Raw genomic sequence first — 27,012 nt, 5'->3', positions numbered from 1 at the left:
TTTCTATTGGCTATTCATTTTAAATGACAGCGTGTGAATATTTTCAGTTGAACCTGTAGTTTGTGCGGTTGGCAGTGCAACTGAAAGAAAGAAAGATGTTTCAATGGCGTTAATTGCTTTAGATGTTATTAATTCGTTTGAAAATAATGTTTTTACCCCAAAAATATTATCTTTGACGACCTCTAAAGAATGCTAAACATCAGTTTTTATAATTAATGATGCATCAACATTGATTTCCTTTTGACTGTCATCTAAAGATGGACCTGCATATACTGTAGTATATTTGGCTAATATATGCCTGATTGAATTATTAATAGCACCTTAACAAAATTACACACAACTTTCTTACAGCATGGAGTGCCAGATACCATCAAATTTTTCATTCACTTTGTCTAGTGTTTCAGGCACAATTATGTTTCTCGCTTGTAATAGTTTCAGAAATCATTGTAAGGGAAATGTTTGTTTTTGCCTGTAAGCACTGACAGTTCAATAATACATCAATAGCTCTAGGACAGGAGAACAGGAGTGGGAGAGGGATGAGGATTAGTTCACTTTGAAATGAAAATTAGCCCAAGCTTTAATCACCCTCAAGCCATCCTAGGTGAATATGACTTCTTTCTGATGAACACAATCAAAGATATTTTAATAAATATCCTGATGCATTCAAGCTTAATAATGGCAGTGATAGGAATCAATGAGTATGAGCTGAAGAAAGTGCTTCCATCCACATCCATCATAAATATGTGCTCCAAATGGCTCTGGGGGGTTAAATTCACTTCTGAAGTGAAGCGATGCGTTTGTGGAAAAAAATATCCATATTTAAACAAATTATACTGCCTTCCGTATTGATGTTACAAAGAAAGTGTAAACTGGTGTTACGTCAGTTAAGCTTTTTCCGTAACGTGTTAAATGAAGTTGTTAACTTTGTCAACTGCAAGAGTTTTACACTTTCTGCATACGTTGAATACGGAAGGTGGCTCTTGCGGAAGCGAGATATTTTACTTCATAACTTGTGAAATATGGATTTTATTTTTATTTTTTTTACACAAACGCATCGCTTCACTTCAGAAGGCCTTTATGAATCCCCCGGAGCTGTGTGGAATATGTTTATGATGGATGGATGTGGATGGAAGCAATCAGCTCATACTCATTGATCCCTATCACTGCCATTATAAAGCTCGGATGCGTCAGGGTATTTATTAATATTTCTGCGATATTATTCATCAGAAAGAAGAAAGTCAGGATTGCTTGAGGGTGAGTAAAGCTTGGGCTATAGTGAACTAATACTTTAATGTTTGGCAAGTGTTTCATATATTTAAAAAGATTTGAAAAAATCCTGCATGTTGATAATATTGGGCATAATCAACTTTTTTATGATGTTTGTTCTATTTTGAACTGAGAGAACCATCCCTCTTAACAACAACAACAACAAAACACGCTACATCTTTGGCTACTGTATAAGTCCCTTTTAACCATAAATTTCAGCACATGCTAGCTAAGAAAAAAAAGAAACATAGTGTCAGATTATGACAGCTCATAAGTTAACTTTTGATGACCTAACAAAACAATTACCTGCTAGATTTTGTTTCTCTCTCTCTCTCTCTTTTTTTTTTTTTATTAAATATATATGTTTTTTATACTTTCTTATCCTGTTATCCTATGTACATATACAGTATTACAGCTGAGTTATTGGATTCTTTTCCATTTTTTTCAACAACTTCAAGTACGATGAGCACATCATTAAATATTGATTCCTATGTAATTTAATTAAGTTTAATTGAATTGTAATGTATTTAAATCAGTATACTACAACAGTTTTATTCAAATAACGCGTCTTTAGAAACATCAATTAACAAGCAAGTGATTTTAAGTTGTAGTTTTGTCATTTATGTATAGTAAACATGCTTGGATTATGCTCTCTCCTTCATAATGCCTCTCAGATTCATGATGACAGACTCTAGAGGAATATCCATCCTGCATAACACACCTGTCTCAAATGGATAAAAGTTGTAGACTTTTAACATCTCAGCGTAGGGTGCTTTCACACTAGCACTTTTGGTGCGCACCCAGGTTTGATTGACATCAGACTTTGGTTCATTTGGATGATGTGAATGCTGTTTTCCAGCATATAAAGGATGGACTGGGCTACGGTTCATGTGAACTCAGATACAATTCGCTGCTGATATGAGGAATGAATGATCTCATACTAAATCATGGAGGTGAACATCTATTGATGACGTATGATTTAATAAAACTGTGTATTTGTGCATGTTCTCACTCACTTTCCTGATAAGCGTGACTGATGCACTGCAAGCAGAGAATGTATATCTCATTTCTGCTGGACTCTCGCATTCATTCGCAGGAGATAGATGCAAGCTTACTGCGGTTCGTACCCAAATAATATATTGTGAACACAATCCAACAGGGGCAGGGCAAGGGGGGAGCAATCGAACTCTGGTTTGGACCAGGCAGTCGAACCAGTCACACCCTTAGTTTTTTAACAAGTGTAAATTGATCTTTATTAATATAAAGAAAAAAAAAATTAGAGACTTGATAAATAATAGTAAGATGGCATTGATATCTATTTGGTCACATGATTGTGTGATTGTTTATCCATCTCAAACAGGTCTTGATTTCATATTCAAATGCCTCTTGTTTTCACTCCACTAACCCTGCATCAAATTTGTTAAATTTTTTTACCAGACATGAGAATATGTACCTTAAGTGTTCAAGAATATGAAATGGTAAACACTGTCATTTCATGCGTCTGTAAAATGACATGGTATCATTATAGTGTCACACAGCAAGAGTCTTCGCATTATTTCACTGTCAGCTTCAAAGTGACCTGAAAACTATTGTTTTAGTAGCTCATAAACTCAGCACCAGTAAAAGCAAAATGTCAGAGAAATTATGAGATTTGTATACATGATTGTGTTTGTAGCAGGGATACCAGTACTGTTTAGTCCTTTTTCAAATAAAAATGCAACGTTACAAGCTACAACTAGAGAAAATATTCCGTAATAATTATACAAACCAAATATGTTTTGCAGTTAGGATTTTGTGGATTCCAGAATATTATGGGGTCTGTGGAGGTTTTGGTGATGGACATGATCCTTGACTCTCAAAACTGGATGCTCTTCCCGGCCACTACAGAGACAGATGACACCAAAATATCACACCAGTTTAGTTTAGGACATATTACACTTAAATGCACTTAGCAAATGGATCAGAATTAGCCCAAAGCACCACATTAGGGCTCAATCTACATAAAACCGTTACATGAAATTGTTATCATCTCATCTTACCTTCCAGGGATGGAATATAGATTTTCTCTTTTTTCTTTTCTGTGAGCCACTATTCACTTTTTTTTTTTTTTTTTTTTTTACCACCCTGTCAACATTTGAACTGGTCCATCCACAAAATATAAAATTATAAAAATGTTTTAGTGAAATATTTGTATGTTCCACAATTTTTAATATAATTTAATATTGTGTGTTATACTTTTAAAAAAATATTTGTAGATGTAAACAAACAAAAAACGTATTAAATATGAAACGTATTATAATTTGTTTGTGGTGAGGCAAGTGAAAATATATAATTATTATTTAATAAATAATTTAATATTGGAAAAAAAAATTGCAATTTATTTGTGCTAAATATATATTTTATATAAATATATATTTTAGTTACATATATTTAAATAAAATTATTATATTTTTTTTATGGGCCAGTGGAAAAAAAATTGCCATACTCCATTTTTACTTCACTTTGGTGAGGCCAGTGAAAAATATCTAAATAATATTTAATAAATAATGTATAATATAAGTTTTAGTTAAATATTTATGTGTTCCACAATTTTTGATACATTTTCTATTGTGTGTACTGTATAATGCTAATGATTATAATTGTTTGTGGTGAGGCAAGTGAAAATATATAATTATTATTTAATAAATAATTTAATATTGGGAAAATTTATATTTTATATAAATATATATTTTAGTCACATATATTTAAATAAAATTATTATAATTTTTCTTATGGGCCAGTGGAAAAAAAAATTGCAATACTTCATTTAACATTGAAAAAAAAAAAAAAGAAAAAAAATTCTCACAATTTTGACAAAATCGATAACGTTGCTTCGACATTTTTAAATCAGCAGAACAACATTTAATAATTCCTGTAAATCCAAATGTTTAAATTATGCATGGCATAAAAACAGCATGGTAGGCTAATGCAACACTTTCCTTAGGCAAGTGACATTTGCTCCCTGCTTTCTGCTCTGATTTCTAGTCTCTCACCTCACAAAGTGCATGCCAGTGGGTGATGGGCTTGCGCGGATAAGCTAGCATTTCATTCCAGTGGTCCCTGCCAAGACCCTCCGCATCCGGCCCTGTCCTGCACACCCCTATCACTTCATTGTGTCCAACTCTGAAAGAGAGACAGAATGCAAGACTTCATTTTAGATGTCGTTTTCACTGGTAGCCTGAAAACACATCTCATGACAGAAAGGATGTGTTCTTGATGGATGACGGTTTAAAGACATAATTTGCCTTAATTACAGTGTAGCTGTCTGGTTTAATAAAGTACACAGCAGAGTTTTACAAGCTCTGACTGAATGTTCTCGATTAAGATGTTTGCTGCAAATATTTAAATAACAACTGGATGTTATCTGACTAAATATTATAATCATCATCATCATCTTTCTTGTCAGAATAATTTATCTTCAACATGTTGTGAGTTTACACTGAGACAGACTCTAGCATTTAGTGACCCTACATAGGAAAAGCGTTAAGAAGAATGAATGGATGGAGGTTTTGAATTTGGATGGTGGTTGTTTTTACATTATCTTAAGAGGCAGGGGCTGACCTGTCATAATCCATCACTGTGATTGACAGGCTGACCTGCTCCACGTTCTCAGGTGGGATATCGAAAATGATGGCCTCATTATAGACAGGATTGAGTGTGTTCTTCTTGGTGGTCGTCTTCCGCTTCTTCAGTCTCCGACCGTCACATATGAGGGAGACCTTAACATATGGATCTTTGGAAAACGAACAAATGAACATTTTGTAGACCTTGATAATATTTTATGCATAGAAGAATTACATTTACATGTATTTTCTTTTTAGCTGTCTTAACACTTAACGTGTTCTGCTTGTGATCTGACAGATGCCAAAGGCGTTTTAATATCTCAAAAAACATATTTGCATTGATGTGTCAGGTTGATGACATTTCCTACTCTTAGATGTAAACTAATCCATTTGAATTGAGTGGTTTAGACAAAATTCTCTGAAGAGACATATTTTTATTTTAGGCATTTATTCACATATAAACATTCATGAGTGAACATAAACAGAAGCACATCAAGGGATCATGCTTGAACTTCCGTTTATCATAACAAATGTGTGATTTGATGAATGTATATATTTGAAAAAAAGCCTAAATTCAATCTGTTCATCATATAAAGAGATCGTATCTCTTCAGAAAATTTGGACTAAACCGCTCAATTCATTTAGATTAGTTTTACGATCTCTTTATGAACTCTTTGAAGTGTCAAAGTGGTAGTTGAATATCTGTCAATGGAGGGACAGAAATCACTCAGATTTCATCAAAAAAGATCTTCATTTGTGTTCTGAAGATGAACAAAAGTCTTACGGGTTTGGAATGACATGATGTGAGTAATTAATGACAGAATTTTAATTTTCGGGTGAACTAACCCTTTAAGTAAATTAAGCAAACTTCAGTTTTACATATTTAAGTAAATTGGACCCAGTTAAAATGAGTATGAAAATACATTTTCAGCAATTGTGCTGCTTTAACTCAATATAATCTTATTTAAGAAAACTTAACAAACAGGAACAATAATTATTACAGTGTGTTTTGGGGTAGGTTGGAGCGAAACTTTGAAGGACAAAGCCTCTAGGGGCAGGGTTGGACACTCCTGCTCTAATTTCCCAAACATAAATATGGTAAAGTCATACTCAACAGATTATGATGGTTAACACTGACCAGAGTAGCCAGTTATGTCCATGGCTTTTAGATTGCGACATTTGATGACGGTGAGGGTCATGCGTCCAGCCGTGGGAAGATAGCAAAGGGAGTACATAATTTCACCCAGATCCACACTCTCCTGAAAGAAAGAAAGAAAGAAAGAAAGAAAGAAAGAAAGAAAGAAAGAAAGAAAGAAAGAAAGAAAGAAAGAAAGAAAAAGAAAGAAAGTTAGATATTGAAAAGAAAACTTGTGCAGCAATAACAAGTTGATTTTACTGTATGCCAGGACATGGCTGAAGCAATGTCAACACATTCTAAAATAGCATTACGAACTATTAAGTAAATGATCTGCAGGTATCATCCTTTTAGCAAATATTGTACTATGATTTTTCTCTTAAGAGTCTTTACAGAGAGTCCTTGATTCGACTGCAAACAAAACTCTTATTTACTGACTCTCCAAACAACTACTCAGACATAGCATATGAGCTATTGGACTAATGTTTGCTTATCAGGTTTAAACCTGATCTACTCTATATTAGATCTAGAGAGTGGATATATATCTCCTTTAAAAACTTTAGGGGGGGGTGTGTGTGGGGGGGAATCAGTGACTCAGAAACAAAGTTGTGTACAGAAATATGGCCCTTGTAGGAAATTGAGCTTTTTCCAAGAAGACTTTGATAACGGCTGTGTTTGTGTGTGTGAAGTGTTACTGTGGGACGTATGGTTTGGGTGGCTCGTTCTTTTTCTCAGTTTTGAATGAGACAAATCTAGCTTCCATGACCTTTATTAGCTTTGCAGAGGCAGTAAAGATTATTCTAAAAGGCCAGTGTGTATTTTGGTATTTACAGCCTCTCAGTACTGGAACAAGACAGCCATTATTCTTTCAAAGGCAACTAAAGATAGTGATTAATCTGTCCAAGTTAAGATTAAAAACAGATTGCGTAATAGAGAGAAATGTACATACTTAATCACTGTTGTACTATAGGTTCTGTTTTTAAATTTCAGGTGTACCACATGACTATTTTCCATCCTTCCAAATCACATTCAATTTCTCAATACAATTGATTACATACGGTTTAATTTTTTAGACATTGTGTTTGTTTTCCGATGTTTTTCCTTTCAAAAAAAGTTTTTACTTCGCAGTTCTTTATCCAGTCTTTGTTTTACATTTTTGTCAAAAGTTTCGTTGACGAGATTAACACCGATGTGGTAGTGCCTCTGTGTAGTCTGACGTCAAAACCCTCTCTGTCACATCCTATCCTCTCCTCCCACATCTCTTGTTATCCACACCATAAATGCTGAGTATAGAGAGCCATGGGCTAGTTCAGGAGTCACGTCTCCTATCGGCGTTCATGTCCGAAACAATTCACAGATCTTTTTGGGGCAATAATACCCTTCCTGCTTTGACTGTCCAACTTCCCCTCCTCCAGATCTGAATGGCCTTGTAAACCACATCAATGTGCTCCAAAAACAGAAAACAAAAACAGACCTCCAAACGTCAGCGTAAGATAAAATAAAGGGTTTCAATGTGCAGTCGGAAGTGTAATGAAGCAAGGCTGCAATCTATGGCTCCGACTATTTTAGGAATTGAGAGTTACTAGCTTCTTTCCACAGTTGGGGGCCTAAGAGCAGCTGGTCTGGTTCTGAGAGTGAATTTGTGTCCCTAAAGGACAGTTATGATACTCTCATAACTGAAAACAACAGGTCGAAAACCTCTCCGCATCAATACTTTTGTATTGTAGCTATGAGGGAAAGCAATAGTCACTGGAGGGAATGAGAAGCAACTAGCATGAGAGTGATCCAAATGTTAGCAAGACACAACATAAGCGACTTGACAGGCACAGAAATGTGCATCTCTGCCAACCAAACAACAGGAAAATGAATAAATTGCTGAAAACAACACAATCAGGAAATTAATGAGCCTGAAAGAGACTGTTACGTCAAACAAGTAGGAGGAAGAGATTGCTTTTCCCAAACAGGAATGACTCACCACAATCTCTGTGGTGAACAAAATGAAACGCTGTCACCATTCACTTTGATTTTGTAGCAGGAAGTCAGTGAAAAGTTATTGCTAATGCAACTGAGTCACTGTAAGTGAGGTGAGTATGACGGGCGATGCTTTTCACCTCTACAGATCGTCTTAGTTATTTAACAAGTGTGCAGGTTACCATTTAAACTAGGGTTTAATGTTTCAGGGAAATCACAGATATAGCTTTTAATTTAAGTACACAAACCTTTTTTCATTATCCACCAATTGGATATCTTGTAGTATATGCTCAGTGTGAAGTTAAAGGGATAGTTCACCCAAAAATGAAAATCATCCCATGATTTACTCACCCTCAAACCATCCTAGGTGTATATGACTAACTTCTTTCAGACAAACACAATCGGAGATGTATTCAAAAATATCCTTGCTCTCCAAAGATTTATAGTGAGGTGGAGGTAGTGAAGGGGGGCCCTGTTTTGAAGCCAAAAATAAATGCATCCATCCATCATAAATATAATCCATACAGTTCCAGGGGTTTCTTTTGAAGTGAGGTGATGGGTTTTTGGAAGAAAAATATCCATATTTAAAACTTAATAATCTAAAATAACTAGCTTCTGACAGACGACCATACGCATACATATGGGTAAACCCTTGACAGGATGTATGACGCAGGATTTAGGAGAATCGTAAGCTTAGACGTCTCTCGTAGTTCAAACAAATAGGGCTGTGCAACAAACTGAAGCTCCTCTTGTCTTATACAGAAATCCCCCAACATTTCTCTTTAAAATTTCTCGTTTTAGACTTCTAATTTGTGACCGGTGTTTTGTTTTGCTCTATCCTCTGTGCGTCCTTGTTCGTCATTGCAAATTGATGTGTACGGCCGGCTGCCGGAAGCTAGTTACTGAATTTTAATTTTTGGCTGAACTATCCCTTTAAGAAGTTCTGTCCTTAAAAATCCCTCATAACATGACTGATGCAGTTACATAAGCTCTGATATATTAACTGAGGCGTAATGAGTGGGCTTCATTATCATGAGGGCCAATCTGACTAAGAAAGCTAAAAAAAAAAGGGCGGAAATTTCTTATGTTCTTTTTGTCTTAGTCCTGAAATGTGGTGCCAGTAACATTTCTTATTGTACTCTGAAGTCAGTGGGACGGCAGGGCAAACTCAATTCCACACCTGTTGGGTTAGTCACGGCTGTGGTTTGAAGGCTCTGGCTTGATAATCATGCTTCCTGTAGCTCTGGAAACTGGCAATTGGATCTATATTTGGAAGGGGTATGTGGGTGCCCTGAAAGGGTGAGTCAGTTTGGAGATGAGCCACACCTGGCTTTACGTAACAGATCAATCTATCTGTAAATGAGACATTCATACTCATACAGTACATTTTTCTCAGTTTGATTGAAGTATAGTTAGTACATATGTGAATACGATTGTCCTTGAACTTTCGATGATATTGTTGACAGTCATTTTTTTTATATTTGCATTTACATTACAGTTATGCATTTGGCAGATGCTTTTCTTTATATCATATAAAACTTGCATATGACTACATATATATATATAATGTAATAATATATGTATTATTATTATTATTATTACTTTTTTGTAATAGTTTTCTAGAAAGTGTCTTCCAAATGCATAATTGTAAATGCAAATATAAATTTAAATTGGATTGGCAACAGCCCATAGGAAGTTGAATTGGAATGAATTTACTGAAATGCAATTCAAATCTAACTTTCCATCCATCCATCCATCCATCCATCCATCCATCCATCCATCCATCCATCCATCCATCCATCCATCCATCCATCCATCCATCCATCCATCCATCCATCCATCCATCCATCCATCCATCCATCCATCCATCCATCCATCCATCCATCCATCCATCCATCCATCACCTCCAAGGCTTTTTAAACTAGACTTTCTCAAGCAAACATCATCCAATTTACAGTTTGAATTTCTTTGAATTTCAATTCATTAAATTTTATTTCCTTATATTCAAATGTGAATTGCAATTCTGCTTCCTGTTTGCAGCTTCAACTCAAACTCAATTTAAATTCAGGAATTGACTTCTCAATTCAACTCTGAATGATGAACAACCATGCCAGAAATCTGCTCTTATTGAGGTATCTGATGAAAGTACCATTTATGAACTATGCTTTCTATACTGGGACTGTTTACTTACTGTAGTAGCTGCATGGATGTCCTTCCAAACCACAGCTTCACGTGAAAGGTCAGACAGCTCAAAAAGGTTATCAACCACCACCTCGCCGATCATGTCATGACTTGTAAAGCGGTCAAAGTCGTACACGCTGAAGTGTAACTTGCGATTGCACAGCTCACTGTACTCCACAGGGAAGCGGAACGTCTCATCGAACATGGGGTTGAGTGTCTTGCGGTGGACCCTCGTCTGAAACTTCTTTTTGCGCTCTGGAAGCAGGTAGATTTTCACGTAGGGGTCGGAGGTGCCTGTGAAGTCTTTGGCGGGCAGATCCAGGGCCTTTAGAATGCGAACCACAAGAGCTTGTTCCTCATAGTCGTAGCTGAGGGCAAAGCTCAGCTTTCCGCACGTCTCCACCGGCTCTTTGGCTCCTTCTTCAGAGTCCACAGATTTCTGCTTGTACAGCTCAGGTTTGATACGGCCGATACTGACTGCAGAAGACTGGCGCACTGGTAGAGTGTCCATGGTGAAGTCCACGCTGGTCACATTCATCTGCCGCGGCAGGTGTCGACGGAAAGAATTGTGCCTATGAAAGGAGGAGAACTTTTATAGCTATTTATGAAAAAATGAATATTAGTTTGGTCATGCACCTTGTGTTGGGGAATCTACTCTAAAACTATACTAGTCAAACTGCTCTTTTAAAAACTATATACAAGCTACTATCAAAATATAGCTAAGAACCATGTATTTTAAAATATATCTAATTATATAATTTAAAACTTAATCAAAGCAATATGTATATTTTGAATTAATTCAATCAATTAATCAATTAGGGTGACAGCATAACTATGGAAGCTTGTTTCCATCATGAAATAAAAAAGTGACTTTTTAAAAGTCACTTTTTTTCATTTTATAAAGTCAGAATTTTGTGATCTAAAGTCAGAATTTTGTGATCTAAAGTCAGAATTGTGAGATATAAAGTCAGAATTGTGAGATATAAAGTCAGAATTGCGAGTTATAAAGTCAGAATTGTGAGATATTAGGTCAGAATTGCGAGTTATAAAGTCAGAATTTTATGATATAAAGTCAGAATTGCGAGTTATGAACTCAGAATTTTATGATATAAAGTCAGAATTGTGAGATATAAACACAATTATGAGGGGGAAAAAATCAGAATTGGTAATTGTGACTTTTTATCTCACAATTCTGACTTCAATTCTGACATGCAATTCTGCCTTTACAACTCAAAATTGCGTTTATATCTTGCAATTCTTAGAAATAAAGTCAGAATTGTGAGATATATAGTCAGAATTGTGAGATATTAGGTCAGAATTGCGAGTTATAAAGTCAGAATTTTATTATATAAAGTCAGAATTGTGAGATATAAACACAATTATGAGGGGGAAAAAATCAGAATTGGTAATTGTGACTTTTTATCTCACAATTCTGACTTCAATTCTGACATGCAATTCTGCCTTTACAACTCAAAATTGCGTTTATATCTTGCAATTCTTAGAAATAAAGTCAGAACTGTGAGATATAAAGTCAGAATTGCATGATGTAAATTCAGAATTTCGTGATATAAAGTCAGAATTGCAAGTTATAAAATCAGAATTTCATGATATAAAGTCAGAATTTCATGATATAAAGTCAGAATTGCGAGTTATAAAGTCAGAATTGTGAGGTATTAGGTCAGAATTGCAAGTTATAAACTCAGAATTTTATGATATAAAGTCAGAATTGTGAGATATAAAGTCAGAATTTCATGATATAAAGTCAGAATTGCGAGTTATAAAGTCAGAATTGTGAGATATCAGGTCAGAATTGCAAGTTATAAACTCAGAATTTTATGATATAAAGTCAGATTTGTGAGATATAAACACAATTATGAGGGGGAAAAAGTCAGAATTGGTAATTGTGACTTTTTATCTCACAATTCTGACTTCAATTCTGACATGCAATTCTGCCTTTACAACTCAAAATTGCATTTATATCTCGCAATTCTGAGAAATAAAGTCAGAACTGTGAGATAAAAAGTCGCAGTTACCTTTTTATTTTATTTTTATTTAGTGGTGGAAACAAGCTTCCATATATAACGTAATCGTAAATACAATTAAAAATCCAGTAATAATAATGAATAAGTAAATCAATTTGATTCTTTTTTTTTATTAAACCATTTACCAGTTCATCTAAATGAACTGACTCACTAAAACGAATCGGCACTATATACTGTATGCAAGAGAGAATGTCACGCTAGTGAAAAATGTAGTTTAGTAAGTTAGTAGCCATGCTCCTATTAGTTAATTACTCAGCACTGGACAACAAGAACTTTAATATTGTGTTCCACGTCAAGCTGTTTTATTCCATTTTTACCAACTTTTATGTTGTAGTTTATAATAGTTAGGATTTTTTTACAAGAAAACCTATTTTCAACACTCGTCATGCTCCTGGGGAAATCATTCTCTACTTATCCTTGGTGTTTCCTAGCAACTAGCACCTTTAGGACGATGACAACAAACATATGACAGTGACAGCATGTTAAAAAAAGTCATGGATTATATCATTTAACAGACTTGTGAATTAAAATTTTGTAAATTCTGTGATTAATATGTTTTTATGTATTTGTTTTTCCAAATAAGTCTTTCCACCATTTTTCTCACTTGATCTCTTAACATCACTGTCAGTTTGTGTCTCTCTCTTTCTACTTTGTCCAAATCTGTCTATCACCTGCACATGTTTGGCACACATTACGCTTTGCAATTTGCACATCCTAGTACAATGCGATGGTAAATTGAAAAGACACAGAATAATTAACTGATGTCTTCGGATGTTTTGAAGAGCACTTCTTTCAGCATCCAGTGTTTGAGTGTTTCTAAAATATCTTGCCAGGCGTAATGAATGAGTCTGTGAGTCAATGCCAGAATTTGCTATTTGTATTTCTACACTCCCATATAAAAGATTTCAGAAGGTGGTGGATGAGGTGCAAATGTTCAAGTCTTATCAGCCAGTCACCTGTTGCAGAATACAATGAACTATAAACTATCTTCTCAGCTCATTTGATCTTGGTTTTAGTTCATGTAAGCTATCTAACAATAGTGTTTTATCATATTACAGCAGAAGGACGTCCATTTTTGCAGGCATGTGTATCAAAACACTTGCTCATGAATAGTTAAATTAAATTGTGCATACTTAAATAACAGCTTTTGTCAGAAACGAACATGAATTCCAGCTTAAATACTAAAGGCGTTTAATAGATTTGCTTGATGTGTGGAAAATAATGCACTTTATTACTGAACTCAATGGGTTGTGGCTGCAAATCATTTCTAAGAAATCTTGACTTGAGGCACTGTAAAACAGTAAGGAGTTATATAATAATAGCATTTCATATATCTTCAGTTTCTTCCCCAGAAAGCTAAAGGATTTAAAAACCTTCAGGAGTGCATTAACTCATCAAAAATAGTTTAAATATCCTCTCCTCGGTATAGTTCAACTCACTTTAGTGATCAACCTACCGTGAAATGACCTTTTCAAAGAAACTAGCTTCACTTTTTAAAGACTTTTAAACAAGGTTTGCCATTATGTCATGACATATTGGCCTACTTATTTATTTTATTACTATATTTCTTTAATATTTTGAGACAAGTCCAAGTGATGTACTTCCCAAGAGAAATATAGTGGAAGTTAGTATTAGAGGAATGACAGAAGAATAGAAAAAGAAACAAAAAATTTTTCACGATGACATTTAAGCAGCTTCGTTTGGCCTTTTCGTGCACCTCATCAACAGGAAGACACCTTATTTGTTACACTGCATTGGAGTTGTTAATGATATTTCAGTAGCTTGTCAATAATGGATTCCATGAGGAACTGAGCACAGCTGTTCCTCCTTTCCCCAGTCGGACAAACAGTCGCAGCATGTCAGTGCTATTGCGTGGCAACACTAATTACATCCCTGCTTTCTTTAAATACGGTGCCACGTGAAACAAAGAGAAGAAGAGCTGATTGTTTAATTGCTGGGGTCACTTAATGCTGTTGCTATGGCAATGTGACTCTAGGGCTCTGATTGGTGAGCTGCAGTGATTAATGGGCGTATACAGTAACCAGGAGATGTGCCATCACCCTATCAACGAGGTGAATATGTGAAAATAAGAGAGTTGTGAAAATAGTAACACCAGAATTATAGAATAATTGAAATTTTACCACCCTAGTTAATTCCCTTTAATTGTAATGCTGGACATTTTTATTATATTATTGGTTATTATTGGTAAATTGTTAAAAATATGGAAAAATTTAATTTGTTTTTATGTTGTTTTAACATGCATATTAATATACATAAATATATGGAGATCTGGTTGGTGGCAAGGGTGACGGGCGTATATATATATATATATATATATATATATATATATATATATATATATATATATATATATATATATATATATATATATATATATATATATATATATATATATATATATATATATATATATATGCTGTATTTTTCTGCTTTCCTATTATTATAAATGAAAAAAGCTCTATATTGTACATGCTTGTGGGGCTTAATCTACTTAGTAGCTGTGCATTGGCTTAGATCCGTTTGTTTTATTTCTAGCTGGAAGGCAGCCATGAAAAGCATAAATGTGGATATCTCATAAATGAAAAGAAAAAAAAAAACAGCTGCTCAGTCATTTGCTGTGTTTAAAGGCACACACTGATCACAATCATTCAGTATGTGTTTATCATTCAGTAAAGGCAGCACATCCTCTCAATTACACCAAGTATATGTTCTGTTTTCTAAGCTAGATATGAGTTATTAACTCAAGTGATAATAATGAAACCATTAACATTCTTCTGTAGTGTCATTCAATGTGCAATCAAGCATCAAAAGTAGATCTCCATGTAATTCATCATGTAATTGACATATCACCTGGAGGACGAGGTAGGTTCAGTGGTCTGCCTCTGGATTTTGGCCTGCTTGGTCAGACAGTCACGCAGAGCCTGCTGCACCTCAGCAGGGATGTCTGGTGACGTCTGACTGATCTTCATGGCCGCCTCCAGGATCTTAACAGAACTGCGGCCATTGACCTTCACTTCTGGTACCTTCCACCTCTTGTCGTCCTCATCGTCTTGCTGGACTTGCGATGGCTGTCTTCCCGCAATCGCAAGTGCCTTGGCCTCAAGATGAGGAGAAACAGTACGAGACACCGGAGGTTGGGCTGGGGGGGCCTCGGGCAGCACCCCCGGCGGGCAGCTGTCAGCATTGGACGAGAGTGCCTTGCTTCTCCAAATGGGCCAGCACAGCTTCCAAAAGACAAAGAGAGAGACTACCAAAAGGGCGAGCCCACAGAAACCTACGACCACAGCTAGGAGACTTACAGAGATGTCTACAGGCAACAAGAGGAAGAGAGAGCAAAGAAAAAGAGGCAAGTATATGAAGATTGGAAAGAAAGTGTGTTGAGGAGATTATAAAGAACAGAAGGTGAGGGGAAAAGGAGACGAGGATAGGAAAGAGATAAATGAACACCAGACGGGCAGACAGAGAGCACCAGCAGCAATAAATGATGCATGACAGACAAACAGGAGAAAGAGGGAGAGAGAAAAAGAAAAGAAAGAGAGGGCAAGGTATAAGAAAAATAAGACTGAAATGTGCTTGTTTAGTAAAGCAGAGATTAGAGTTATTTTGCTCCCTTTTCAGTGGCCCATGCAAGCAAAGTTGATATAGAATGAAAAATAGAGAATAAAAAGTCACTCAACAAACTTGATTCGACTTTATATATATATATATATATATATATATATATATATATATATATATATATATATATATATATATATATATATATATATATAAAAGCCTTAATTATATCTCAGTGTTGATGCTGAAATGAGTGGCACTGTTGAACCTTTGTATGTGTCCAACAGGTGCAAGAGTTTCAGCTGCCTAATGCACTGCGCAATGCAACACATAATTATAGTTGTTTGCCATATCATGGAGTGAGGTTTATCTCTATACTGCTAATGGTGCTACTAACCAATAAGAAATGATCTACAGTGATGGAATCACTCTCATACATGACCACCACCCTCCTGAGGTGATTGTACCATGATAAAATATCATCTGCATCAGCATGTGGTCATTTGATTTAATTTCTGGCTTCTGCTGCACGCATGGCCATTATGGCTCTATCACACAATATAGTACAGTATGCACTGATGTGTTTTGAAAATTGTTAGGGTATATTATTTCTGTATTTGTTTCATTTTGATTGTGTAAATCAAAACATATACTGACCAAGTTAAATTGATTTCTATAATGAATTCATGCTGTATATATTCATTCATGCTGTAGTTGTAGAAACTACTTTCGTTAACACTTTATTTTATACAGTGTCCTTGTTACACATGTTACATGTAGTTACTGTAGTAATAACTATAAATTATGCATAATTACATGCTAGCTCTTAAACAAACCCTAACCCTATAGTAAGTACATGTAGTTAGCCTAATTACTATTACTCAGTACTTTACACTGTAAAAAGGACACCTTAAAATAAAGTGTAACATAATTTTATTTGTTGCCAACAATTACGGGCAAACAACACTGAGATACAAACGTTCTGCCAATTAAACTTGCGCTTTATTCTAACGTCTCCATTTGCAGTACAGACATCCATTTACTACGTTTTATCGGGAAAAACTCTAGTTTTGCAACAGAATTTCACGAAAACGTCTTACACGCAAAATTGTATATTACTGAAACAAAACAAAGTAAACGAGCAGAGTTTCAAACTTGTTGCGCCCTGATGATAAGTAACCGTGTCCTATATGATGGCTGATTTCAGGTAATTTTATGAATGTTAAGAATTGTTTCTGTGACCGCGAACGAACTAGTCAAACTTTCAGTGCTCTGGCGTCATGCACTCGTTCTTTGAAAAAGTTTTCTCGTTTACTGGCCAACCAAAGTTCTTGAAGAAAATATGTTTGTGAGAGGATAATAGAGCATTGTTTAAGTTAAATTTACCTGAACTTCCTTTACCTGGTATGTTGCTCTCCAGTGGAAATATATCCGCGCATTTCTCCCGGTCGACGTGCCCGGCGAGGCACAGTTCCGTCACTATTTGGAGAGCCCTTTGGCACAGGGTGATACCATCCTCTGTGCGGACATTCATGTCTTTCCTGTTAATCCATTGTATGTTGGACGATGCGTGAGGGCGAGGGTTCATTGGGGCACCATGTGAGCTGCCGAGTGCAGCTGATGCGCAAGGAAATGGAGAGAGAGTGAAGCGTTCAAGTCCATGTCCTCCGCGCAAAGGCGCACCAGATTCTTTAACGCGGTGCAACATTGTAGGGGCATTTCTACACTGCCCAATAGGAGACACGCGTTGCCTAGAGAGGGAGGATCATAAACAGGGAAAAAAATATGTATTACATTCTCATTATTTAGGATAAAAACGAAGTTCTTACAGTAAACACTAATTTGCTTTATGGCAATTCCAAATATTGTCCATGGCTTTCAAACTTGAGATGAAGTTGTATATATAAATCTGTATATATACAGTCAAACCAAAAATTATTCTGACATTTTTTATATTTTTGATATATTTTTAGTAGTGGGTGCAGGACACTATAGTTCATTTATGTAAGTGAAGATAGCTAAATAAAGTAAACTGTGATATTTTATACCCAAAAAATCTTCATACAGTGGACTACCAGTAAAAATGTATAAAAATATGGAACAAAAAATTATTCAAACACTTTGACCTGACCATGTTTTGCTTAAGTGTTATCTGACATAATTAATATTATAATATAATATATAATAATATATATAATATTTTAGTTCAAGGTGTCTGAATACATTTTGGTTTGACTCTCTCTCTCTCTCTCTCTCTCTCTCTCTCTATATATATATATATATATATATATATATATATATATATATTTTTTTTTTTTTTTTTTTTTTACTCTAAGAAGGCTGTAATTGCTGACTTCTTGCAGTTTCAATGTTTTTGGCAATTGTAAATTGAATATGTGTGTCAGATTATTAACTGTAACATCTTTTTTAACATTCTAACTCTTTAAATAAGTTTTGCTTAATTGTTTGTGGAAACTGTTTTCATTAATAATTACATTATCAGAGATTTCACATGTGTTGTCAGATGTATAAAACAAGTCAAATATGAGCAGACATTGTTTTTAATAGAACAAAAGAGGATTGGGAATGCATGTCTGATGAATTAGAGAACACTATGTACTTGGCTCAGTGCTGCTCATAGAGTCTGACAATCTCCTTGACAACCAAACGCAAACTGGGGAGCAGTTGAGGCATCATCCTCATGCAGACCCATGTGTATGTGGCTTTGCCCTGTGAAACCAGCAGCTTTAAAGAATGCGCTTGTCTCATGCTAAACAGATGTGCATAGTTTTTCCTGAGTGGTTATGCAGGCAGACTTTCTGGGTTCACTCAAACCCTGATTGACCCAGCATGTGGACTTGGCAGATTTATTATTTAGTCCCATTGCAGAAAAAAAAAAAGTAAATTAATTACCATAATTCAAAATTCACATACATGCCGGTAACGTGTATAGTCTTGTATAGTCAGTTTTGGTTTCTTTTTTACTGTTTCTACAACCACTGAGCATGGCAGAACACAATGTTTTACTTTGTTTTTGTTTTTTCCCCTTCAAAAATTGAATTGCCGGCCAACAAACTGCTCTGCCTCAAGTAGAGGGACTTTTTAGATCTGGCGTGCCTAACCCACTATCCAGCACTCCTGCCTTTGAATGGTCCTCAGGGAGATTTTGCCGTGTTTGTGGTGTGGGTGCTGGTCACCACAGGAGGACATCACCAGCCCCACTTCAGACCCAGAGCCCAGCCAGCTACCTCCCCCACTCTGCACCGAGCGAATGCCAGAACCCACCATAAATAGAGAGCCAGGGATTGCTGCATTGAGTATGCCAGACAAAAAGACTGAATCCGCAATTGCCCCGGAGCCTAAACCCCACAGTGTCCATTCCCATTTATCATGAATTGGAAGAGGATATTTACCTGAATTTCCTGTCCCTGCTGGTCACACCCAGCTCTAAGTCTCCATCTCCAGAGAGCCCACCATGCTTCCCTCTCTCACCACCTCTTCCACAGCTAGCCAGTCCATCGGCCCTGAATCCACTGGTTCCCTTCAGCTTCCTGCCTCCTCTTTTGTCTACTCTTCAGAACTACTCTGCTCCTCGGATCTTCCGGTCACCAGCTCCTCCTTCACCTTGGCTCCCCTCTCCCTTGGCTCCTGGGGCCATCTTCCTTATGACTCCAACGGGCTCCCTCATCCCTCAGGCTCCAGCTTGGTCAGATGTCACTCTGTCTGTGCCACAGACTTCCGGGCCTACAGCTGTGCTTCGTCCCTTCACCCCTTCAGCTCCGTCTGGCTCTGCCAACCTTCTGGCTCCACCTTGGTCCTCAGTCCCACCGGTTCTGTCTCAGTCCTCTGGCACCCTGGCTTTATTTTGGACATTGGTCTTCTGAACCACCTGTGTTGTGTTGTCCCATCAGCTCTCCATATCCACCTGGGTTACACCTCCATCAGGACATGTCCCCATGGTTTCTTCTACCTCCCTCCCTCAACTCTGCCATAGGTCATCATCCTGGCTGCACTCTGGGTCCCTGCCTGGCTCCTCCCGCTCCTCCCTGGTTCCTCCCACCATTTTGGCTATCACCGTCACCTGCACTTGTTTCCATCCTTGAGTCTTGCTTCTGTTGGAGTTGGATGTGGCCATGTTCTTTCCTGATGCATTTGTTGTTCATGATAACAGTGTGATACTAGGAAAAAAGTTCTTTCATAATAGATTTGTTGATCTTGATAACAGTGTGATACTAGGAAAAAACTTGACCTGGTTTCTTAGAGGTGCATGAGTGTGTGTGCCATGTGCTTGGGAATGTCTCTTTCCAGGAATGTTTCTTTCCAGGATTGACAACCATGAAAAAGATCGCCATCAAACAGTACTTTCAGGCTTAAGTGGCATGTTATTCACTTGTTAGATGTACTCAATGTGCTAGCAATAGTATTATTATACTCTGTGGTGCTGAATTGTATTTATAACAGACTGTACTTAAAGCTGAGAGCCACTCTTGTGCTGCAGAAAGTTCAGATGAATGTTAATGTGCACAAGCCAATGCAATATATGCATCATTTCACTAATATTTTACGCAAATTAGCATATATAATTTCAGGCATCTCACTACATTATGGTAGTCAAGCATAATGTGCATTGTTCTCAATAGTCATTTAATATTATTAACATAAAGTGTGAGAGATTATGGCAGCTTCTGGTCATAAAATGTACTAATTTTCACACGTAAAGCCGGTGCACACTGTAAGATTTATAATAGTCCTTTACGACTGTGGTGTGTCATACTGTACAAACATGAACCCTGCTGTAAGCCATGTCACACTGTGGAATCTTAAGGCGGGTGCACACTGTGATTTTGGCCATGATTTGGTTGTCTGAGACAAATTTTGAATCTTAAAAGATTCCTATAATCCTAGGTAAAAAATCTGTAGTCTTTGATCGCTAGTTTCACATGTTCACTGACAGCCGATTAAATTTTTACCAAATTTTAACCAGAAGATTTGGCACTCAGTCCTGAAGTGTGATTTCTTCTACAATAAATGTCAAATTGTCTTCATTTTATAAGACAAGCCTTGATCAAAATTAAAGCTGCATTACATGCGGGATTGAAATGGTGGCTAGCAAACAAAAACAATAGCATTCATTTTAATCATGGATTGTCTTGTCAATCTAAGCGCATGATCTAAAGCGCACAGCGCAAATGCCCTTAGGGCATGTCCGATTCCACTTTTGCTAGTTTAAGGACTGGAAAAATGGTTGGCGCACCAGGTGCATGGTCTAAAAGGGTTGTCCCGATTCTCTTAATGAGTAATGGGTGTGTTTTGGGTGTAACGTGCAATAAACCAATCAGAGGTCTGAGGTATCACCGGCGATACTACCGCATTTTTTTTCCTTACCAGTGTGAAAGAGACTCAAAATACTCTGTCAATGTTGCACATACAATTAAGAGTTATACACCATTTTAATCTGTTGAATATCTTCTTTCATTTGTGTACACTCAGAGTAAAAACAAAATGTTGTGCTTTTTGTAAAATAAAGAAAACTAACATGATGCGTGATCTCTCGTCTCCCTCTGAACAAAGTCCAATCTGATAGTTCTCAGAAAATGAACTGTAACTTAGTGAATACTAATGACAAAAAAATTTGACTTTAAAATTAGACGAAAACAAACATTCTGTGTTTATGTAATCTGAATGAAAAGAGAGCCATGGAAGAAGTCCGTGATTCAGCGCATTATCCGCTAATGCGGCCACGCCCATTGAGTCAGCGCTATTCTGAGGCAATACTTGTATGCATTGTCTCAATCATATATTTATTGTCCTGAAAAGTGTTTATCTGGATGTTAAAGCCATGGTTAGCGTGCTCTAGAAGCCATGCAGTTAGTTCCTGGTTCTTCTTCTTCTTCTTTATATGGATTTGTGGCCTAAAGGTGCACAGAGCGCCCTCTGGCTGCAAGTATGAATTGAAAACACAGTATCCAGCACTCATAGTGATGACAATAAATACTGAATAAATATTACTCCTCAGTATAGAAAATTTACATAAATATATAAGAATCCATCAATATTTCTCCAAATGTGCATGCTTTTAAGCTAAAATCCTATATGAAATGCCATAGAGGTAACATAATTGTTCAGACACTTTGCATCACAGAAATACATTACATTTTAAAGAATATAATAGAATGCCATTATTTTAAATTGAGCTGAGACATGATTACAGAGGGGTTTTTTCACAGCCTACCTGACTGAAAGGCCTCATTATTATGCAAGTCATTTCAGGTCATTATTATGCGATTCTTTTGTCTTCTCAGGTGTAAATCGCCCATTATTCATGATGATTCATGCCTCCACGCATACTGTGTTTCTTGACAAAAAGTGTCTTACAAAAACTAAATCAATATATTGTTTTATATGAAGGAATAGGCAGCATAATTTCTACATAATGCTGAAGCAAAAACTCTAGTCTACAAACTCCAATACCCAGAAGTCTTGTGAACACAGATTTAATATCCTTTTTTGGCCTTATTTCAGTGACTTAAGTTTTTTGTTTTTTCAATAACCACGCATAAACGTTATTCCTTCAAAAACACAAACATGTACATACATGTTCCTCACATATTATGGTTGCCTAGTTTGTGCTGAATACAGTGTAATGACACTTGTGTCATTAATGTGTTCATGAACAACTGAAAAAAGCACAAATGTCAGGGCATGTCAAAACGTCTCCAGGCCCCAAATCAGCCTCAGACTCCAGAGGGTTAAATGCCAGTTTTGCTCGCACCATGGCGGATTCGCTATTTAAACGGCGGAAATGGTATTGCGCCAGGTGTATGATAGGGCCCAAGGTGTGTGGAGCAAGTCATGGTTTGTTGTTGTCTCACTAATTGCATCATCAGGTTCTGTGCTCCTAATGGTTTTTGATTTGATGGTTGTCGTAGGATAAGCCACACTGCAGGACTGTACCTCAAAACTTCAGACACTGCCAGAAATTCATTGGAGGTAAAATTTTATCATAATGGTCAAACTAGTGATTAAAGACTTCAGATTTTGGCCTAGGATCAGAGGAACCATATAGGATTCTCAACATTTGTCTCAGACAGCCAAATCGTGGCCAAAACTGTACTATGTAAACCCTGCTTACGACCAGACTTACAGGTCAATCTAAACACAGTTGTGTGCTAATTCCATAAAATGGAATTTATTTGAAATAAATTCTTAAATAACAAGTATATTATGATTTTCATTCATTTCAGTGGCACAGTTCCTGTGGCACACTTCCAACGCTGACATCTCCAAAAACATCCACTAGAGCAGCAGGAAGATGCAGAAACCCAAATTACTTTTTCAAGTTGCTCTTTATTTAAAGTGAAAATATCGTTCTCTCGCCATGGAGGTAGAAGCATCACTCAGATTTGTTTTTATGACATTGAAAGCTATTTGGGAGATAAAACAATGCTCTTAACAACCTAAACAGTGCGCAAGTTCTTCAATTTTAGCACATTTCAGACATTTATTTAAGAGGATAATTGGGTTTAAGAAGTATGGCAGATTTTTTTTTTTCTTTCTTTTTTTTTTTCAGATTTTATTAATTATCACACCAATTCTGTTTCCATCTTCTGACCCCTTTTAACTACTAATTTTCCGACATCCTTTGTGCAATTTTGTGTTTATAGCCAGTAAGCTGCAAGACAATATTTTGTGTTTGAACAAAGTATACAGCAAATACATGTCGACACATATGATGTCTTATTTTGTTGTAAAGTATAAGAGGTTAAAAAATATTAGATATTAAGTCATTTTTGGTTTGCAGTTAAAAAACTGACCTTTAAACAAATCAAATGCAACTACTTGTTTCTCCTGCAGCTGATGGACCACTCATTAGAAGCTGTTGTTTTCCTTTAATCACATGCTTAACAGACACTATCCTTGGGCCACACGTATAATTTGTTACATCACTTCTCATTCCTTTAAAGGTTAAATGAATTCTTCATGTGAGATGGTTCACTGCCCAAGAATCCCATTGTAGAAGTAGAATTATAGAAGTGATCCCTGTTAAAACGAATAAGCAGCTTACAATGATCTATTAGACATTTTTATGTATTTCCCTAGCTAACAGGTACTGATTCAGTGACAACAAGACAATAACACATTGAATATGCATGCCTGAAAAGCTGTACAGTAAGTACATTAGTAAAAACATGTTAGTTGTCCTCTTAGAATATTAGAATAACTGCTGCTTGTCTATCACTAGAGAACCTAGAGAGACGCACATTCTCAAGCATGTGCTAAAATTTTGGATCTTTTTTTTTTTTTTTTTTTTTATTACACAATCACGAATTCATGCACACACACACACACACATCTAAAGATGAGCCGAGGTTAGTGAGAGCCTCATACTGGGCTGTTCTGAGTGATTACCTCTGCATGGCTAACCCTCCGGACACCCCCTGGGAAGTCATTATTCATAAAAGAGGCTGTTCTCACAGAACTGTAACATTTCATAATGCATATCTATCAGTCATATTCTGAATTAAAATGTACAATAGCTACTGGCTGGTAATATGCTTCTTGCAAGCTATTAGTATCCCAATGTTTTGAAGGCGGACATTCCTGCAGCTTTCTGTTCCCTTTGCTCGTTCCATGATCATGCCATTGTCAGACCAAAAATACATGTTTTTCTTATTCATTGAAATGCGCTCCTACCAGCCAGCTTCTATTGTACTTGTGCCAATATGATAGCACGTCCATTACAGAAGCCAAAAGCCATATCTTATTCTCATAATTGACATAATTACCTGAGTCTACTAATTATTTTGCCATTTTCACATAAAAATACTTAAACATTTAATTTTTATTACAAATGATTTTGTTTTCCCTATTGTTCAAAAGGGTTTAACCAAAAGGAGACAGCTTGACAAATAAAAATCAATTCTTGCATCCTCTTGTTGGTGCTATCATTTCAAGGATCACCATGGTAACAAATGACATTAAAATGTCAAAACAGAGCAAATTGCAAACGGTGTACAGACTGTTACAACCATGTTTGGTTGTTTAGTAGTTGATATCTGACAGAATATCTTGATTTTTCTAACATTTTGCGATTATAATGACAATAAGATGCTTTTTATAGTCATTATGTTCTCAACATCAATTTTGGAAATTTGTGAAAACAAACAGATGTGTTACTCTATATAAACAACATGCCAACAATGAGTATGATCCATTTGCTATCTCCATAACTTCAGTAATGTCAGTTATGAGTGTGTTTTGGCATAGGTATTAAATCTAAAGATATCCTTATCAGTGTTTTAAAAAGTTAAAAAATTGACATAGTGATGTTGGCGATAGGAAAGTTTCCCAAAACACATCCAAGGCTTAACATATGTGCATGTGTGTGAATATCCCCATGCAAGAATGCTTTGGACCACAGCTTTACTCTGAAACAGACGTTCACCATTCATCAGCCTTGCTCTTTGATTGCCCCGTTGCCAAGGCAACCCCGTCGCCAGTCAATACTGGTTGGGGACTGCCGGTAGAGGTCTTCCCTACCGCCTAGCTGGGTTATAATTAAACTCCAATTAGACCAAGCATCCACTGCTAATCTCCGCCACCGGCTTTTTGTACAATGCGGTGGGCAGAGACGGAAAGGAGTGTCTCGGCGTGAGCAGTCCAGCCACATGTGTGCTTAATGGATTTGGATGAGCCCTACATGCTGCATTAAACTACCAACAATCACCCTGCGCTGCATCTGATAGGTTAACAGAAATGTTTACAGAAGGAACAGGGAAATTGGCCATTTGCTGCTTTTATATAAATCAGCTATTAATGTGGCTGGCCAGTTGCAAGGTGAGACCTCCATGGAGTGGCGTAGCTTGAAGCTTAAAGGCAACAAGATGGAAAAAAAGATGTCTGTGAGCAGTAACTCTCCAGTGACTTGCTCATCCCCCTCAGTCAGTGAGAGATTAAACCCTCATCCTTACAGCATGCTGTCCAGGTCTTTGACTTGAAGGCAAACATCACCATATTTATTATGCAGGAGAAACAGCTTGTAAATTTGATTGTTTATCTGCACTCTCACATGCTTCTCTGTAAAGTGTTCTCATATGACTCAGTGGAAACAGTAATAAATCAGAGAATATTAAATCATTTGCAGGGCCAGTTCTGTATGAAACAGGCTTTACAATTCTTGAATATCTTACAGATAACAGCATTCTCCAAAGTTGCCGTCAAGTGTAGTTATTATCGTCTAAGTATCTGATTTTTAGGAAAGCTAATCAAGAGTAACAACTTCATCTTGATTGAAGCGTAATCGCAGTTACTCTAAGCCGCAGTTTGTATTTGTAGATCTTGTGCCTCATTATCAGCATAAATGTAAAAGAATGGTACATTTTCATTATATAGACTTTAATAAGCCTTACCAACGCTATATATATTCTGAAAAACAGCATGACTGTGAGCATACCATTTGTTTTCAGTCTAATAAGTTAGTTCTGACCAGTGTTGAGGAAAGTTACTTTTAAAAGTATTACATTACAATATTGTGTTACTCCCTAAAAAAATAACTAATTGCATTACTTAGTTACTTTTTGTGTAAATTAATGTTATGTTTGCGTTACTTTTACTCATCTGGGTTGGCTTGCTTGTTTGTTTGCTTGCTTGCTTAATTGAAATGCAAATTTACCAATACAGTACAGGCCGCAGACGTGCTTCCAATCAGGATTTCAGAAGAATTGGAAACAGTAGAAGAAAGTTCAACACTCTTCTTCAGTAATAACAACAAAAGTATGAGTCTAGAGTCATTTTTGCTTATTAGTATGGTTGAATTGGATCATAGAAGGTCAGCAGCAAAGACATCGGTTAATAAAGTGAGATTAAATACATAAAGTATGTTTATGTTATTTAACATTTAATTATTTTGAGTTTGTGTAATTTTTACAGATCCCTTGTTCTCCTAGACTCCATTTCCCAAGATCCTCCTGTTCTCCACACCTACACTCACTTCCCTCGTCAGCTTCCCATCATCACGGATCACCTGCACCTGGACTCTATTGTTAGCACTCCCTTTATATGACACTCACTCCCTTCACTCCTTGTCCGTTCTGAATGTTGTTTACTGTGTATGTTGGCGTTCCTTACCTTTGTTACATTAAAAGCATTATATTATTGTGGAAATCCGCATCTGCCTCATCTCTGCACCAGCAACACATAACAGAAGAACGGACCTAAACCGACCGGATTTCCACAG

General features: G+C 36.5%; 1 protein-coding gene across 1 annotated transcript; it reads right to left on the bottom strand.

The window, feature by feature from the left end:
• Positions 1-1,183: 1,183 nt before the first annotated feature.
• syt10 (synaptotagmin X) lies at positions 1,184-19,226 on the bottom strand. The gene is made up of 8 exons (XM_067391736.1): positions 19,190-19,226; positions 17,178-17,527; positions 15,069-15,525; positions 10,166-10,727; positions 6,007-6,127; positions 4,867-5,038; positions 4,299-4,428; positions 1,184-3,147 (listed from the first exon to the last, which is right to left on the bottom strand). The coding sequence occupies exons 2-8, from the start codon at positions 17,482-17,484 to the stop codon at positions 3,076-3,078; spliced, it is 1,821 nt and encodes a 606-aa protein (XP_067247837.1). The 5' UTR covers positions 17,485-17,527; positions 19,190-19,226; the 3' UTR covers positions 1,184-3,075.
• Positions 19,227-27,012: the final 7,786 nt, after the last annotated feature.

The sequence above is a fragment of the Chanodichthys erythropterus genome, chromosome 8, assembly GCF_024489055.1.
Source record: "Chanodichthys erythropterus isolate Z2021 chromosome 8, ASM2448905v1, whole genome shotgun sequence".
Taxonomy (NCBI): Eukaryota; Metazoa; Chordata; class Actinopteri; order Cypriniformes; family Xenocyprididae; genus Chanodichthys; species Chanodichthys erythropterus.
Note: the sequence above shows the minus strand (reverse complement) of the source record. Positions and strands in the feature narration are given on the sequence as shown.

Bases quoted from the DNA above. Each gene is read 5' to 3' on its own strand.
- syt10 (XM_067391736.1), bottom strand. From the start codon at position 17,484: ATGTTGCACCGCGTTAAAGAATCTGGTGCGCCTTTGCGCGGAGGACAT. The intron at 4,429-4,866 runs GTCAGCCCCTGC...TCTCTCTTTCAG, and splicing joins ACAGTGATGGATTATGACAG to AGTTGGACACAATGAAGTGA. The intron at 3,148-4,298 runs GTGAGAGACTAG...CTGTCTCTGTAG, and splicing joins ACTGGCATGCACTTTGTGAG to TGGCCGGGAAGAGCATCCAG.